Genomic DNA, 17,014 nt, shown 5'->3' with positions numbered 1-17,014 from the left:
TGGCCACTGGTAATCCTGAGTTGGTGATTTTATAATTTTGAATATAATCTTGAAAATAATATAATTTACAAATTAAGAAAGCTAGTGGTGGAAAAATGCCCACCTTCCCTGAAATCAAAGCCATCAAAAAATAAAACCATGCATCATTAATAATGATCACCATGGCATCCCCATCATTATCTTAAATGTCTAATAACTGAGGACTGAACAAACACTATCTGTCAGAGGGTACATGTAAGCAATCATTAAACCTAATTTTGAGGAAGAATATTTAATGACACAGGAAAATGTTGTGGTATTTGGTTAATTCCTTCTTAAAGCACAAAGGCATAGTTCTACTACATACGTATCGCTGACTCTAGGTGATAGGACCAACTTTTTTGTGTCTTACTTTTTGTGCTTTTGTAATGTACTTATTAATTTTCTACAATAAAATTTATATTAAATTTTATCTGGTTATAAAAGTATTTGAGTCACACAAAGTTCTCGAGTACTACTGCTTTTTAAATCCTACATTTCCTTTCAGCATTTAGCTTCTGCCATGCTACAACATACACTCAAAAAATGGATTAAAAGAGAATATATCACCCATAATAATGTAAATAAAGTTATTAAGGCTCTTTAAATACTTTTAGAAAGAAAGAGTAATGAGAATAATTTACCCATAGCAAAAAAAATTAAAAAATTAAGGTACCAAGTAAGACATCACTATTCGTCTCTACTTGCCTTTAAGTTTTCAACCTTTTCTTCAAATGATTTGAAAGTTGGGGAGTTTCTATGGAGAGAAAGAAAAACAGAGTTCTATTACAAACACTGAATAAAACTCACTAGCTTGGCGTCATTAGTTGACTGTATTCCTCTTCACCATTATTCTCGGTCAAAGAAGAGACTGATAAACTGTACATGTGTGTGCAGGCACACACACAAATCATTAGGTAGGACATTACTAGGGAAAATGATCCGTTTCGGGTCTAAGATTTTGACAACACCACCTTCAGTTCCACAAACGGCCTGTCTCAGTCATACGGGACAACAGTTGGAGTCCAGTACATGTGTGAGGAGAGGGAACAAAGGCACCTAGAACATCGATTCTGTCATTTCACCCATCTAGTCATGCCACTTTACCTTTGGTGACCGTACTATACTTTAAAACTCGAGTTTAAATTCCCATGTTGCCTGGCCAGAGTCCTACAGTAGTAACCCACATCCCCAAGCAGGACAAGCAGACCACGTAAGTTTCCATGAACAGGGATCCTGGTTTCCAGGGAGCAGCATTAGAGACCAAGAAAGGGAGACCGAAAGGAAGAGATGTGGTTTCGTCTACATCACAAAGCTTCCCCGGGGGACAGAGCACTCGGATCCCAGGCCTTCACAGGCCTTCCCACTCATCTGTATTAATTACGGAGGATCACAGCACCTATGTTGCTCACATCTGGGTTTCCAAACTGCCAGACTTCACCTGACCTCAAATATCCTTCATGTTACCCTAGATGGAAAAGGTGAAGAAGGGAATACGAGGTCTCCTCCCTCCCACAGTGGGGATGGGCAGCCAGTGGCAAGGGGCGGGCCCCCAGATGCATCAGTGACTCTTGGGAAGCTGTTGGCAATGCCAAGTCCTCAGGTCCCACCTCAGGCTTACAGAAATCAGAAACCAGAGGAGAGGCCCAGCCAACAAGGGGCTTTAACAAGCTCTCCTGGTAGTTCTGAAGTTTGCTACAAGTTTAGCCAAGCATGTATGATTAAAAGTCCCCTGCCTCCCTAGAGAGGCAAGCGTAGTAATAACATATGCCACTTGCACGGGTTTCCTAATGAAAGTGGACTATACAATTAAATCACAGCTGGCTCCAAATGTCACGGTGGGATGAGGGAAGTGGAACTGGAAGGATGGAAGAGAAGAGGAGCAATTAAAGCTAATGTAGGCAGATGTGGTGGGACACGTATTAGAGATGCGAAAAAGCAGCTTCGTTAGATGAGTCGTGTTCATGTTTTCAATAAAGCAGATTAAAGATATGAAACAATATTATGGGTTTTCAAAATATAAGAGTTTTTTTTTTTTTAATCACAAATCTTGAATGTATCTCTCATACCCTCTTAACATCACACGTAGAGTGAATGAAAACTGACAGATATGGACACTCAGCTTACGTAGAGCAGAACCCCAGGTCTCTGTTTCAGGACAGTTCAAGTTCAACATCTAAGTAAAGAATAAGTACTAAGTAAGATCAAGTACATTTTATAAAAATATACTTTACCTCATAGCAGGCATGCTAATTGAATGTTGAATGGAGCGGATACTAAGAGGCAGCATTAAAAAGAGATAGACATGAAATTAGTACTGTGATTAGACATGATAAAAACCTTCTTTCTAGAAGCTTATTCTTTTGGCACCATGAAGACTTAATCTACTTTTTGAGGTGGAGGGGATCAAAGTCATTCCCAAAATAATTTATTTTTATTTATGAGCCAATTTGTTTAAAATTTTTCAAAAAATTTTTTTAGTTTATTTATTAAAATAATCTCTATACCCAACACGGGCTTGAACTCATGACCCCAAGATCAAGAGTCATATGCTCCACGGACTGAGCCAGTCAGGTGCTCCTTCATGAGCCAATTTAAATCACATAGGTTGATAGAACTAATAATTCAACCTTACATTTTATAGCACTTTGGAAACTCCAGTGCTTTCACTGTGGGTCATCTAGCACCAAGGCTCAGAAGTTAAATGATTTACCCAGGGTCATAGTAGAATCAAGAATGGAACCTGGGTCTTCCTGATTCCTAATTCAATGTTCACCGCCTCCCCTCAAAAAAACAAACAAACAAACAAAAAAACGAAGCACACAAAGAGGCGTGCACACACACACACACACACACACACACACAAATGAGGCTGGAGAAGGGTTCCAGCAGCTGCCTTTCTCCCACAGATTTGTGATCAGACCAAAATAAATCACCTATTTGACAACTTCAAGTCAGATCAGAGATCACTCCTTAGTAGTAGTATTAATTTTCTAGTAAGAGACACTTGTATTTCATTCCCATTAACTAAATGTTCTTAATGGTCATTCAAATACCATCTGGTCCTTTGTTTTACCAGGACCAGCTTCCTTCTCTAGGGCAATGTGGTTCACTGACCACCCAGGTTCAAGGTTATCTACTCTCAGCCATCTCCCATAGAGACCGCCTCACAAAATGAAAGTACTTTACTATTATGGCTCACAAAGTCACTGTAAATTGATGATATGATTGCTGTCCTTGAAATATTCTGATCACTGGCACAGCACTTTTGGCAGGAAATCTTTCCTGTGGTTAAGCTGGACAGTCCAAGGTATTCTCAATTATATTTGAATATTGCATGTGTGATTTAGTTTTCTCAAAAAAATCTGTTTTACAAATGATAATGCGTTTCAAAAGAAGCTCCCGCAATCTAGTTTTGCACTAATATGTAGTGACATGGAAGTATGATCTTGACATAAATCAAAATATGCTTGCAGTTCACAATCAAAATAACTGGTAAAATATTTGGACATTCATACTTAATGTCGTACATGACAGAAGCAAAGAGCCATACAGCTCACCACTCTCTCTATACTATAAGAGTGGTAGATAACTTGGATATAAGACTATTCTCTAAGAGGAATTTGCTAATTCTTTTCCTCCTTGATCCACTGCAGTGGGCTGGATCCATATTTGAAGGACAAAGAGGAATAAAAATCATCCCTCTTAGTTTACAATTCTAATTGTTTTAATTACAGTAGTTTGCGATAGACTTCTAAAGAGTCTGTCTGCATAATCACATTTCTTCAGCCACTTTCCATCATCCTAAGTGATGATAACTGGATCAGTGGAGCCCAACCACAACTAACCTCCTGCTCATCTACAAATTGTTTGTGCTGAACAAAAGGGGGGGGGCAAGAAGAGACCAATTAAGGTTCTTTTCTTATCCTGGGATTTTGTAATTAGGACACTAAGCCATTGGTCAGTTAGTGGCTAAGTACGTGAGCTAATAAAGTAATGCAGGCTTAGGTGTCGAGGAAGACCTTTTATGGGACCAGGAAGGGCAAAGCTGCACGACAGCAAAAGAAGCGAGTTCCCAAAAAAGTACTGAACAGAAGCACAGAGGGAGGTAGAGGAAAGGAAGGAGAGAGGACCATGTGGGGATGGTTAGGGGGAGGGGGGGAGCGGGTGGGAGAGGAACAGTGGTTTCCTTGGTTTCTGGAAGCGACCTTGATTTCTACCAGCTTTCCAATCAGCACGCCTAGTCTGGGTGGGTCCAGGACTTGCTTCCTTTCCTCTTCTTGGATTCTCTTTCTGTGAAGAACATTCCCCTTCTTAGGTCAGCTAATTTACACAATATTTTGCTCCTCATAACCAAGACTCTTCGCTAGAACATTCATTTTGGCAGAAATTACCAAATTCTGGCAAAAGGAGGAGACTTACAGCTGAATGTGTGATAAACTGCTTGTTCGTGGGACTCACAGACTGAATTCACACTATTGACAAAATGAGGAATTAGGTGGCAAAACTGCCAATTTCAGAAGTCCACAGCTAATCCTAGCCACTGTTCCTAAGCACCATGTAAAAGCTCATTCCTTCCAATGGTCATTTGGGGAGCTCTGTGCCCCCTTGAACATACAAGCTAGTTAAGAGGGAATGGGGTCAAAGGCAAAGTGAAAGAAATAATCATAAAATGCATTCTAAGTGCATCAAGTTAATCGTAGTAAATTCAACATCTGGAGCACAAGTTACTTCAGGATTATACTACATGTAAGAAATCAGCCCTGGGGCCCTAAAAGTTGAAGAAGGGAATTGTAAGTCACCTGGAATTATCAGGAGATGGAGAATGGAAACAAGAAGGCAGTGGAGAGCTACGCATGAGTCTAATCAAGGGGTCTCCCCCGATTAAGAAAGTAGATAGATGGTAGTGGAACATCAATGCAAGGAGACGTCAGGAAGAAAAAGGGAAACTGACAAATAAGGCTAACAGGAGAAAACAATAATATTGGAAATACAGATAACTTTTTAAATGTTTGATTTTTACACTTATTACAAGAAAGGACTACCAATATCCTTCCAAGAAAACCAAGTCAGAAGCTGACAATCTGGGGCACTTACGTTACCGGCCCCAATGATTTCTGCAGTGTGACTTGAAGAATGTTAAAAATAATCACTCTGAGAAATCTAAGAAACAATGTAGCATCTCTTGTAAGGCCTTCAGGGTCCTACTTGCTAGTGTTGAACTTCCATTAGCCGTTAGCCGCAAAGACAAAGGGAAGAATACACATACTTAATATTTATGCGGGAATACATAAGGAAAAGCAAGGAAGTGATAATGATAAAGTGTTTATTTTGTGATAAATCACAGAGCTGAATTTGGTTGTGAGCACCTTTCTTTAGGTTTTGTATTTCACAGTAAGGTTAAAAATACACTCACTGAACAAAGAATGAGATCAAAGTAACACAGATTCATACAAAGTGTGGGTCTCCCTGCATCTGAGGTAGCCATGTTGATAGGGAGTACAAAGAGTACCCAGCGATTTCAAATCTACTCAGTTATTTGAACTTCTCTGTAATCCACATATAGATGAAATTCCATTTTGTTGGTGGCTAGTTTGTAATTCCCAGGGCAGCTGTTCTTGCTCTCCTAGATTCCCTATGGAAAGCTACACAAAGCTCAACTTGCCTCAACTTACCTAACATCTCCAATCTCACTTAAGTTTAACTATGGAAAACTTCAGAAGCAAAAAGCCATGTTGCTGGGAGGCCAGAGCGGTCTCTAATAGATACATTGTGAGGATTAGTTAACAACCATACAGCAAATATTGTTAACATTTTTCCATCTTGAATGGCAACCCTTAAATGTGTAGTATCAAGAGTAGTAATGTAAATCTGGGCTCCTCAAAACACTGACCAAAAAAGAAACCATATGGCAACCAGGTTCTCACTAAATGCTTCTCAATCTTGTATTTACTCTTACTTTAGAAAAGTTATTCTTTCAAAAGACTGAATTTTTTTTTTTTTACATTTTCCTTGTTTCTTACCCAGCTACTTGATCTCTTCACCCCTAATCACTATGAAGAAGGCGGCATAAAAGGAGGAATGAGGAGGAAGGAAGGAGTAGGTAGGACACAGAGAAAGGAGGGGCAGGGTGAACAGTTAATGCTTACTATGTGCCAGGCGCGCTATCTGTGTATTATTCCGTTCTGCCCTCTTGGTAATTCCTTGACTGAAAGTGATAAACCAAGGTAACCACCGGGCAGTGCCTAGAGGGACATATTCTTCAACCATCATGGCTTTGGGGAAGCAAAACAATGCAGAGAAGAAGAATGCTGGCTCCAGAAGTAGGGTGCTGCTGGGGTTCAAGTCTCAGCCTTCAACCACTTAGCTGTGTGACCTTGGGGAAGCCACTTAATCTCTCGATGGCTTTGTTTCTTCTGTTCAATCAAATAAATAAATAAATAAATAAATAAATAACAGCACCTCCTTCAGCGGGACTATACAGAGCCTTGCCTGGAGCATAATTAATTCACCATTATTATTACTACTACTACTGAGGACTTTAATGGAAACACACGTTAACATTTATTTCACATTAGATTATATTTAAAACTTTCACACTGTACCATTATTTCAGTGGGAACTCGAACCACACAGTCCAGACCAGGGGCTGGCACATGGCTAGCATTCAAACAAATACTTCTGAATGAAAGAATGAATGAATGAATGACTGTGGTAACTGAAATTAGGAAATATGGGCGTGAAAGGGAGAAAAGTTCAATAAAGCTTCCCAAATTCTAATCAAGAAGCACTCTCTGAGAGAGAAGATGTCATTTCTTTTCCCATTAAGTGGTGGAAATTTTCAGCAAAACAGAATTTTCTGGAGTTACTTTAATGAGCCCCCCCCACAAAAAAAATGTAGAGGTTTTTATGAAGAAAGACACACATAAAAAGGAGAAACTTCCTTTGGAAATAAGGGCAAAGTTAATGAGCACTTCCTCCTTCATATATCAAAGGTACTGATAAAGAGACTACTGAATTACTATACTATACTCGAATACTAAAAACTGAGGTTTAATACTGGCACCAAGGAAAATGAGAAGGCGCTTTCAAAATACCTCTCAAAAAATTAAAATCATGAGTCAAAGCTCAGCATGTATGTGTAGAAAATAAGTAAACAGGAGAGGGGTGGATATGAATGTACCACCCGGGGGTGGGGGGAGCTGGCTGTCCCTACAGGGCCTCCCATTACCCTGCCCCATGTCTGGCCGTCCCACACCTAATTTTCAGGGCATTCAAAACAGATCTCTACATCTCTCTTATTTCCTCTGCTTCGTCCTCCTCACACACCCACTTCCGGTGTAAGACAAATTTCTAAATCCCAAGTGCCAATTTATTAACTGACAATGTGGCATAAAAACCGTTGCCGAATCTAATTCACGTCAGCAAATCATCCACAATCCAGTCAGGGAGAGAAATCATCGCCTCAGGCTTGCTGGGTAAGCAGGGATTCAAAACAAAGGGTAGTTGACAGGATTAACCAGCTATTTCCAGCACTTGGCAGAAAGTGCTGTATCAGTCTCCACAGGAGAAAAGGCCCTGTTGGGACTGAAACCGTCAACACCCACTTCCACGTTCCCTCTCCTGAACAGTTTCTGGGGCCAGTACGGTTCCCTGGACTCACTGATCTAAAAAATGTAGTCTTTCTTTCTAGAGGTTTTCTATTATGTATTTCTAGTACATATGTCTTCATATGTTTTTATGATATCCAAACACATTAAATCAGATTACGATCAGGGCTTCTTGGCCTAGAAATGATTTACGTGACTTTAGCCAACTTTTAACCTGTGAAAATTATAAAATTTAGCTTTTAGAAGATAATCTCATGTCTCTAAATTTCCAAGTTTTAATCAAAACCCTTACTTTAACCTCCACATATCAATACATGCTATATTATTAACCAAGGAAAGTCAGAAGAAAGGCAGGCAGGGGCCAGGGCTGGCTCCTAAAAGGATTATTCTACAACACCCTGGAAGGAGCCCTCCACCCTTTCCCACCGAGAACAACTCCCTGATAGGCAAATGAGCATATGGACAAAAACCTGATTGGATGACAGGTGCATATTAACCAGATTAATACAACCCAACAGGGCGCCTGGATGGCTCAGTGGGTTAAGCCGCTGCCTTCGGCTCAGGTCATGATCTCAGGGTCCTGGGATCAGAGTCCCACATCAGGCTCTCTGCTCAGCAGGGAGCCTGCTTCCCTCTCTCTCTCTCTCTCTCTGCTTGCCTCTCTCTCCGTCTACTTGTGATCTCTGTCAAATAAATAAATAAAATCTTTAAAAAAATAATAATAATAATAATACAACCCAACATCTCATAAAAACCCCTAGACGTAGAAACTCCCAACGATAACCCTCTCGGGTCTCCTCCCTCCTGGGGAGTTTTGTCTCATCCTCAGTAAAACTGACTCTCACTCAACAAACTTGGCTTTGCTGCCCACCACTCTTCATCTGGTTTACCTCTTTATTCTTCCAAGCACCATGACCAAGAACCATGGGCTCTGAAGGATAAAAAAAAAAAAAATCCCCCACTCCATCCACTCAAAGATTCTAAGGTCTTTCCATATAAAAACCGTATCTGATTTGTGGTTATGTTCTTTGGACCTGTCCCACAAAATGCAATCTCATGTTAGCAGAATGGATTATGTGACTGAATATCACTCAACCCAAACAACCTGAGATAAAATGGTCTTAACAGATTGCCTAGAGCACTTGGGACATTGTTAATTGAATACCAAAGATACAGAATCACCTCCTACTGCTGATTTTTTTTTTAAAGCACTATTTTCACGCTAAATAACTCAGCATTTAGAGTTTATTTACCCCTATGATTTTCTCTGAATTCCAGGGCCAAGTGTCATTAGGACAGAAAGACCTCAGCTCTAAGTACATATTTCCTTACTTAAGAAGACAGAATACTTGAGAAGATAACTCGCATTCACGGGAACAGAGATGAAGACTACCATGTTGCCTTTCCTGCTTACTCTCTAAAAGTCCTCCCTCCAACTTTGTTTTCTCTATTAACTGGATAAAACAGTCTGTATGGGAGACAGAGAGGATTGTTCAACATCACAAAGATTTCTTCTAAAAGGCATGGTCTGGGATGACATCTTTTTAAAGTGTTTTTTTTTTTAAGCCTAGTAGATGATTTTTCCTTTTGCAACCATGAAATCTCTTTATGTGTATATTTTAAGAACGAAATTAAAAAACAGTAAAAACTATAAGATAATAAAAACCAGTATGGAAAAGTACAGAGTAGTGGGAGACTTTACCTTATGTATATTTTACCATACTAAAAAAAATATCCCGAGTAACCTGTATAAGATGGGAGGCTAACATCATGAGGCGTACATACGTAGTCTATTACAGATACCTAATGGGACCCACGTGAAGAATTTCAACATCCTTACAAAAGCACCAAAGAAATGAAAGCATCAAAAACAAAGTCAGACATTAAAAGGGAGGAATTCTGTATGCCATGGTTAAGCTGCTTCTTTTTACCTCCCCCCGCCAAAAATAAATAAATAAGAAATGTCAAAATCATTTCCATATCCCTGAACCACGGTGTCAAATTATTCTTTTAATTTATCCGTTACCCATGGGATACAAGAAACCCTCCCTTAAAAATAGGTATGCACTAGAGAAAGATACTCCAAACGCAAGAAAAAGTACATCGTGGACAAACAACCACCCAACGTGGCGTGATAATCTATGTGAGCACACTTGTCTTAAGACACCAGCTGCGCTGCAGGGATGGTTCGAGCTCTCCTTACCTAAAGGAATGTGAAAAGGCTTGCAATCTGCAAGAAGCCACAGTAAGCATTAAAAAAGAAAGGAAGTTCTGGTAAATCTACAATAATGAAATAACCTACTTTTTAAGAGTTGTGTTAAGGTTTTAACTGGACTCTGCAGTAAAATACAAACAAGCTGGCGTGAAAAGGAATGAGAGCACCTGTGAGATGTGTATCAATTGTCCAAAGAATCCCAGTAAGCTATGTTTATTACACAATGCTTAGAATGTCAATAGTCCAGATACAAATAAGCAAGTCATTTGGTTTTCTCATATAGAGCATAAGTACATTGACTGCCAAACTTTTATTCAACCAACCAAATTCTGGTTGTAAAAGCTACATTCCCCGCAAATGAAAAACACAAAGTCATGCAATCTGGGGTTTTGGTTGGTAAAACAAAAAAATCTTCATGCCAACAGAAGCACAGCAAATGTAAACCATGTTTGTCACTTTCAGCGCTATTCTAATCGACATGGGGCAGGGGGCGGCGGCACGATGGGGGACACACAAAAGCACTGTGAAGTGATTTTATCGAAATTGCCACAAAAATTCTGCAGACTCATCTAAAATATAAATGCAAAATGAAAAGCAAAGCTCCATATCCAGATTTGGGCCTAAGCGTGGATGGAGAGAGAGCTTACAAGTCAGTACACATCAGTACACAGACGAGCACGCTGTCACCACACCACGGTGTTTAACAGTGTCCCACACAGAACTGAAGGCAGGTCTCAGTCGAAGCGTGCAGGCAGTGCTCCTGGACGTGTCCCCAGCGGGACAACAGGCTCGGCCCACAACCACACATTTGCAACTAAGAGAGACATACTTACCCTGCATGGTCAGGAAGGACTAAAAGGACAAAAGTACACAACCAGAATTTTCCAACAACCTTAAATGTACTCGTAAGATGACTGTTTTGAATGCTATGCCTCAAAGTCGGAAGGCTCCACCTAAAATAATTTAGGCCCAACTGCAGGTCCGGTTTGAAGGAGTGGCCTCCCTCACTCGCAAAGAGAATCCAGCATTAGCCACAGCCAAAGTCGGGAGGTAAACACAACCACAACATACTTCAATTTGCCTCAGTTACTTAATGAGCAAAGAGAAATGAGGACATACTTTACATCTTCCAGCTTTTTGGTGATGACGGATCCAACAGATGAGAAAGCAGCTGATGCCTTCTGTCCAGCCTGAGATAAGGTTTCAGATGTCTTTTTGTATCTATGTTAAATTTTAAAAGAACAAAGAAAAGTTAAGCTACCATTTTCTAATAGCAATTATTTAAAGCACAATCACCACCTCTCAGAGAGCTCTCGAAAATTAAAACAAATTTTGTCTTCAGAACATCCAAACTCCTTCCCAACCACCGGGGGTGTCACCCCCTCACCAGACTCCTACCCCTCACTGGTGGGCTGTCTTCACCAGCGCCCTGGGACGGCCACACAGAAGGAGGCCTAGGAAGACAGGGCCAAGGAAATCAGGGTACAGGGCAAAAACAGGAGAAGAGATGAAAATGAGCCAAAGGCTTTTTCCACTGAAGCCAAAGAAAACAAAAATGAAATCAAATTCCTCCCATGCCTTTTTTAACTTTATGTCCTAAAAAGGGATTAGAAGCAAGGTAAGGCCCAAGTGTACTTTATTATTCAAATAAATTGTATGGGCTATCAAGAATTTTTTTTTCTTTTAATTTTGCAGGTCTGCAGAGCTACCGAATAAGGACTTGGGGACTCTGGGCAGAGTACATAAAAGGTGCGACACTGAACATGACCTGACTGTGGTATTTGCTAGAACCTAAAGCTATCACTGACCACCTCCCTCTTCCCATCTATTCAGGGATTAGTGAAGGGAAAAGAAAAACAAATGAATATGAGAGCCACAAAGAGGTTAAGATCCTCACGTTACAGAGAGGAATGCTCCAGCATTTTTACTTATCCCATCAAGATGAAATACTAAAAACAAAAGTTTATGGTGATACACAGTCAAAAGACTAGTTCCCTGGACTTCTGTAGGAGAAAGTGGCTCAAAGGGGGCGGGCACCTAGAGCTTTCCTGTCAGGATGCTGTCAGCCTCACTGCGTTGGTCACCAGCTCAGCGCCGGGAACGAAGACACAGACAGTAAAGAACGCACTTCAGAATCTGTCCCTAGAAGCTTGCTCCTGTGTGTGCAGGGACACAAAACGGCATGATGGTCACGCCATATCAAAATCTGTGTGATCAAAAAGACAAAAAGATTGAGGGGTGGGCCTCTGCCACCAGCACCCACCGGAGGTGATGAACCGAGTCTTGCGCTGTATAGAAGAAGGGTGAAGAAAGACTGGCTCTGTACTTGGTCAACCCATAGTTCAAATCCTGCCCTGACATTTTTGAGTTTTGTGACCTCAGACCTTCCCTGATCCTGTTTCCTTCTCTCTGACTACCTCACCTCTCACCCTACGCAGTCATTCTGAGGACGACTTGACGCATTTCCAGCAAGTCAACATACAACACTGCTGGAACTTAAATGTTATTACTTCAGCTCACAGACAAGGCTGGTTTTCTTTCTATCCCCTAGAACAGTGTGGAAGACCAGAGTTAGAGAAGAGTCAGATGCACCTGAGGACTGGGCGGGAGAGCCCTGTGTAGTCCAAAGAAGAGCTACAGAAGCATCTTCATCTCCTTTCAGTTCTCCTGCCCAGACAAAAGGAGCAAAAGCATCCTTTACATTCTCTAGAAAAATCTATGATCAAGGGAACGTACGCAGATGTTGCCGTCACATCCTGCCAGCCTTTGGCAATGTTCTGTTTTAGTTCCTGCAGTGAGTTGATCCCAAGTTTCCGTTTGATCTCTGCTAGATGCTTCTCTTTTGCTGCTAACACTTGAGACAGAGTCTGGATTTCTTCTTCTACCTATGAGGAAGGGGAGATGGGGCAAAAATACAGCAAGAGTCATTCAAAAAGTGAAGATTATTAGTGCAAAACTGTACTCAAAATTCTGGAGTCATTTAAAAACATTTGATTCATTTGTCTCTTTAAAAACAACATACAGCATGTTGTTAAGTTAACTGGTTACATGCTGATCTCTCCTGTAGAGCTTCTCTTTTCTGTTTTGTTTTTATAATCATTCTTTTTTTTTTTTTTTTTAAAGAGAGAGCAAGCACACAAATGGAAGTAGAGAGAAGGGGCAGAAGGAGAGAGAGACTCTCAAGCAGGCTCAATATCCAGTGTGAAGCCTGATGACAGATTCTATCTGACGACCCTGAGATCACAACCTGAGCCAAAATCAAGAGTCAGACGCTTAACAAACCGAGGGTACCCCCAGGTACCCCTCTTTCCTCTTCTTTGTATTTTTATCTTGAGTTGTCCTTAGGCTTCTCCTCTCTCTCTATACTTCCTTACTCTGCTATCTCCTGGAAGCTTAGGGCTCAAACCTCCACACAGACAATAATCAAATTATTCTGCCATCCACTCTCTGACCCCTGGTCTGTATTTCCAGCTGGACATTTCCACTTGAATGCACACAAAATTTGTATTTGTGTACCAAATCAAACCACTCTCCACTCAAATATCCATAGCCAAGTCAAACTGAAATCCAACCTTCCTGTACATTTTATATGAGTTTATACTGGAAATGACTATCCCAGGGCCTGCCAAAGCCACAGCTGTAAGTAAATCAAACCAGAGAGCCCCCCAGAAGTCCCGTGTGGACCCCCTTGATGCTGACTGACCAGGCTTAATTAGCTGCACAGTTAGAGGGAGGCCTCTGACCCAAGGACAGCCAACCCAATGAGCGGCCACCACCCAGTGATGGGCCTGCTATAAAAGATGCTCCATGATCACAGGCTCTCTCATTCAGAAATCCAGTTTGAGAAACTGAGCTAACACTGAAGTAGAAGCTGGAAAGACTTGGATAAAGAAACCCTGAAGTACAGGCAGGGCAGAGTGAGATGAGGAGATACAATAGCTTAAATAGATGAGGAGGACAAAACTCTATGCAGAAGCTAGGGAGAACAGAAAAGACTTATGAAGCAGAAAAAAAGTCAGAGTCAGAAAAACAGAGGGCAAGAGGCAGACCAACAAGGAGAAGAGACCTCACTCGGAAGAGACCTTCTGTCCCAGGAAGTTGAAAGGGTGGGATAGTCATTAATATTCAAGACCCTTCAAAAGATGTTTCTCATGGCTTGTTGCAAAGCCGTATTCTCAGCCTCAACCTCACACTTCTATGATTCCAAAGACAGCATGGCCTTTGAAATCAACATACGATGGGGGCAACTGGGTGGCTCAGTTAAGTGTCCAACTCTTGGTTTCAGCCCAGGTCATGCATGATCTCAGGGTCCTTATAGTGAGCCCCTCATTGGACAAGAGTTTCCTTGTCCCTCTCTCTCTGCTCTTCCTCTTCCCGAATAAATAATTTAAAAAATAAAATGAACTTTTTAAAAATATAGCATTGTTAAATAAACTGTTTTCACTGATTAAATCTTTATAGAACACAAAATAAAAATACTACTCAAGAAAAGGAGAGAAGAATGAATCAAAAGCGAAGTGGCGAGCAAAACAAAACATAGTTCTTTTTTTTTAGGATTTTATTTTTATTTATTTGAGAGCGAGTGTGTGCACAAGCTGGGGGAAGAGGCAGAGGGATAGGGAGAAGCAGGTTCCCAGCTAAGCAGGGGATGTGGGGCCTGATGCAGGGCCTGATTTGGGGCTCATCCCAGGACCAGGATCATGACCTAAGCCAAAGGCAGAAGCTAAACCAACTGAGCCACCCAAGCTCCCCAGAGGGAGTTCTTAAGAGGGCAATAATTAGAATGCAGGTCCAGAATGAAGATGACCTCTGTGCTTGTCAGACAGGACCTCTCATTCTGTACCAGTTTTGGAAGTCACACTTAAGTGGACTCTGAAAGAAAAAGGCAACAATGAATGCATGAGGTTCAAAATCAAGTAAGTTCAATGACTTGCCCTAAGTCATCAAACTAACAATGTAGGAACCAGAATTTCAACCCAGGTTTTTGGGCTCCACTTCTCAGTTTACTGGCTAATTCTCACTGCACACTATTAGCTTTCCACTACCTCTTTCTCTAGCCCAACTCCAACTTATCAGATACTCCAAAGAACAGACTTAAAAGATAAATACCCCTTAACACTCCTCTGAAGTTTCCCTTTCCCTAATGACAGCTGGAGAGAAAGACCACTGTCAATCTTACTGAACAAAACATGGCCCACAGGACGCCTGGGTAGCTCAGTAGGTTGGACAACTACCTTCAGCTCAGGTCATGATCCCGGAGTCCCGGGATTAAGTTCCGCATTGGGCTCCCAGCTCCATGGGGAGTCTGCTTATCCCTCTGACCTACTCCTCACTCATGTTCTCTCTCACTCTCTCTCAAATAAATAAATAAAATCTTTAAAAAAAAAAAAAAAACAACAAAACCATGGCCCAGTGCATTCCCCACTTTTGTTGGTTAGACTGTGCTGCCAACATACCTAGCTCAGTACATCACAGCTACCATTCCTTAAGTCAATGTATATATACTATATATATATATATATATATATATATATATATATATATATATAATACACATTTTAAAAATGGAAAAATATATATATATAAAAGAATGATCTTTAAGGCACAAAGAATATATCTGATAAGGATCTAGTATCCATAACATATGGATAAAATACTTAGGAATAAATGTAAGGAAATACAAGACTTATACACTGAAAACAACAAAACACAGCTAAAAGGAAAATTAAAGACATCTTAAATAAATGGAAAGATATTCCATGTTCAGTGACTAGAAGACTCCATATTGCTTAGAGGCCAATACGCCCCTAGATCAAGCTACAGATTTAATAAAAGCCCTATCTAAACCCCAAGGGCACATTTCAGGGGTAGAAAAGTAGATTCCAAAATTCATAAGAAATTGCAAAGGACCCTAAATAACAATTTAGAGAAAGAAGAAAAAGGTAAAGAACTCCTACTCCCCAATTTCAAAACTCACCACAAAGCTATAATAATCAAAATGGTGTGGTACTCTCAAAAGGTTAAACACAGAGATGAATGTAATAGAACCAAAGTCCAGAAATAAACCCTTACATCAATGGCAACTGATTTTTCACAAGGATGCCATGAGCATTCATTCAGGCACACTGGAGAAACTAAATATTCACATACAAAAGAAAGAAGCTAGATGTCTTCCATAAACCACAAACAAAAATTAACTTGAAACAGATCAAAGGCATTTTAAATACAGGAGCTAAAAATCTTAGAGGAAAACATAAGGGTAAATCTTCATGCTCTGAGCTTTGAAAATGGGATTCTTGGATATAACACCAAAAGCACCACCAACTCAAGAAAAATTAGATTTCATCAAAATTTAAAATTTACGTGCATTAAGACACTATGAAGAAAGTGAAAAAACAATATATAGAATAGGAGAGAATATTTGCTAATCATCTATCTGATAAAAGTGTCTAATATCCGGAATAGGAAAAGAGCTCTTATATCTCAACAACAAAAACAATTAAAAAACTGGGCAAAGGATTTGAACAGACATTTCTCCAAAGCAGATACACAAATGGCTAATAAGCACATGAATGTTCAATATCACTGGTCACTAGGGAAATACAAATCAAAACTATAATGACATACCACCACTTAACACTCACTAGGATGGCCATAATCAGAAAGAGAATAATAAATGTTGGCAAATATGTAGAGAAATTGCTGATTGGGATGAAAAATGGCATCCTTGCTGTGGGAAATAGTTTGACAGTTCCCCAAAAAAGTTAAACATGGAGTTACCATTTGATGCAACAATTCCAGTTCTAGGTATATACCCAACGGTCTATAGGTAAAATAGGTATTTGAACGAGTATTTTTATATAAATGTTCTTAGCTGAGTATCTGCAATAGGAAAAATGTGGAAACTACCCAAACCTCCATCGACACACAGATAAACAAATGTGGTACACACATCTAATGGACTATCATTCAAAATAAAGCACCACGGGCACCTGGGGGGCTCAGTCAGTTAAGCATCCAGCTTTTGATTTCGGCTCAAGTCATGATCTTAGAGTCATGGGATCAAGTCCGGTGTAGGCTCCACACACAGCCCAGAGTCCGCTTGTCATTCTCCCTCCCCTTCTGCCCCTTCCCCTAGATCACATTTACACACGTGCTGGGTGTGTGTCTC

General features: G+C 40.4%; 1 protein-coding gene across 6 annotated transcripts in view; it reads right to left on the bottom strand.

Moving 5' to 3' along the window:
• Positions 1 to 17,014, bottom strand: part of TPD52 (tumor protein D52) — a 102,706-nt gene that overhangs the window by 6,004 nt on the left and 79,688 nt on the right. For 3 of the 6 annotated variants that reach the window (XM_059166155.1, XM_059166153.1, XM_059166150.1), the window contains exons 3-7: positions 12,580 to 12,728; positions 10,963 to 11,064; positions 9,832 to 9,858; positions 2,253 to 2,294; positions 727 to 775 (exon numbers count right to left, since the gene is read on the bottom strand). In XM_059166155.1, the coding sequence (XP_059022138.1) occupies positions 727 to 775; positions 2,253 to 2,294; positions 9,832 to 9,858; positions 10,963 to 11,064; positions 12,580 to 12,728 (369 nt within the window). The remainder of the gene's footprint in view (positions 1 to 726; positions 776 to 2,252; positions 2,295 to 9,831; positions 9,859 to 10,962; positions 11,065 to 12,579; positions 12,729 to 17,014) is intronic. The other 3 variants (XM_059166151.1, XM_059166154.1, XM_059166156.1) reach the window with 3 other exon arrangements.

This window comes from Mustela lutreola, chromosome 3 (assembly GCF_030435805.1).
Source record: "Mustela lutreola isolate mMusLut2 chromosome 3, mMusLut2.pri, whole genome shotgun sequence".
In the NCBI taxonomy this organism is placed as follows: domain Eukaryota; kingdom Metazoa; phylum Chordata; class Mammalia; order Carnivora; family Mustelidae; genus Mustela; species Mustela lutreola.
The sequence above is the reverse complement of the archived record's forward strand: the minus strand, read 5'-3'. Positions and strand labels throughout refer to the sequence as shown.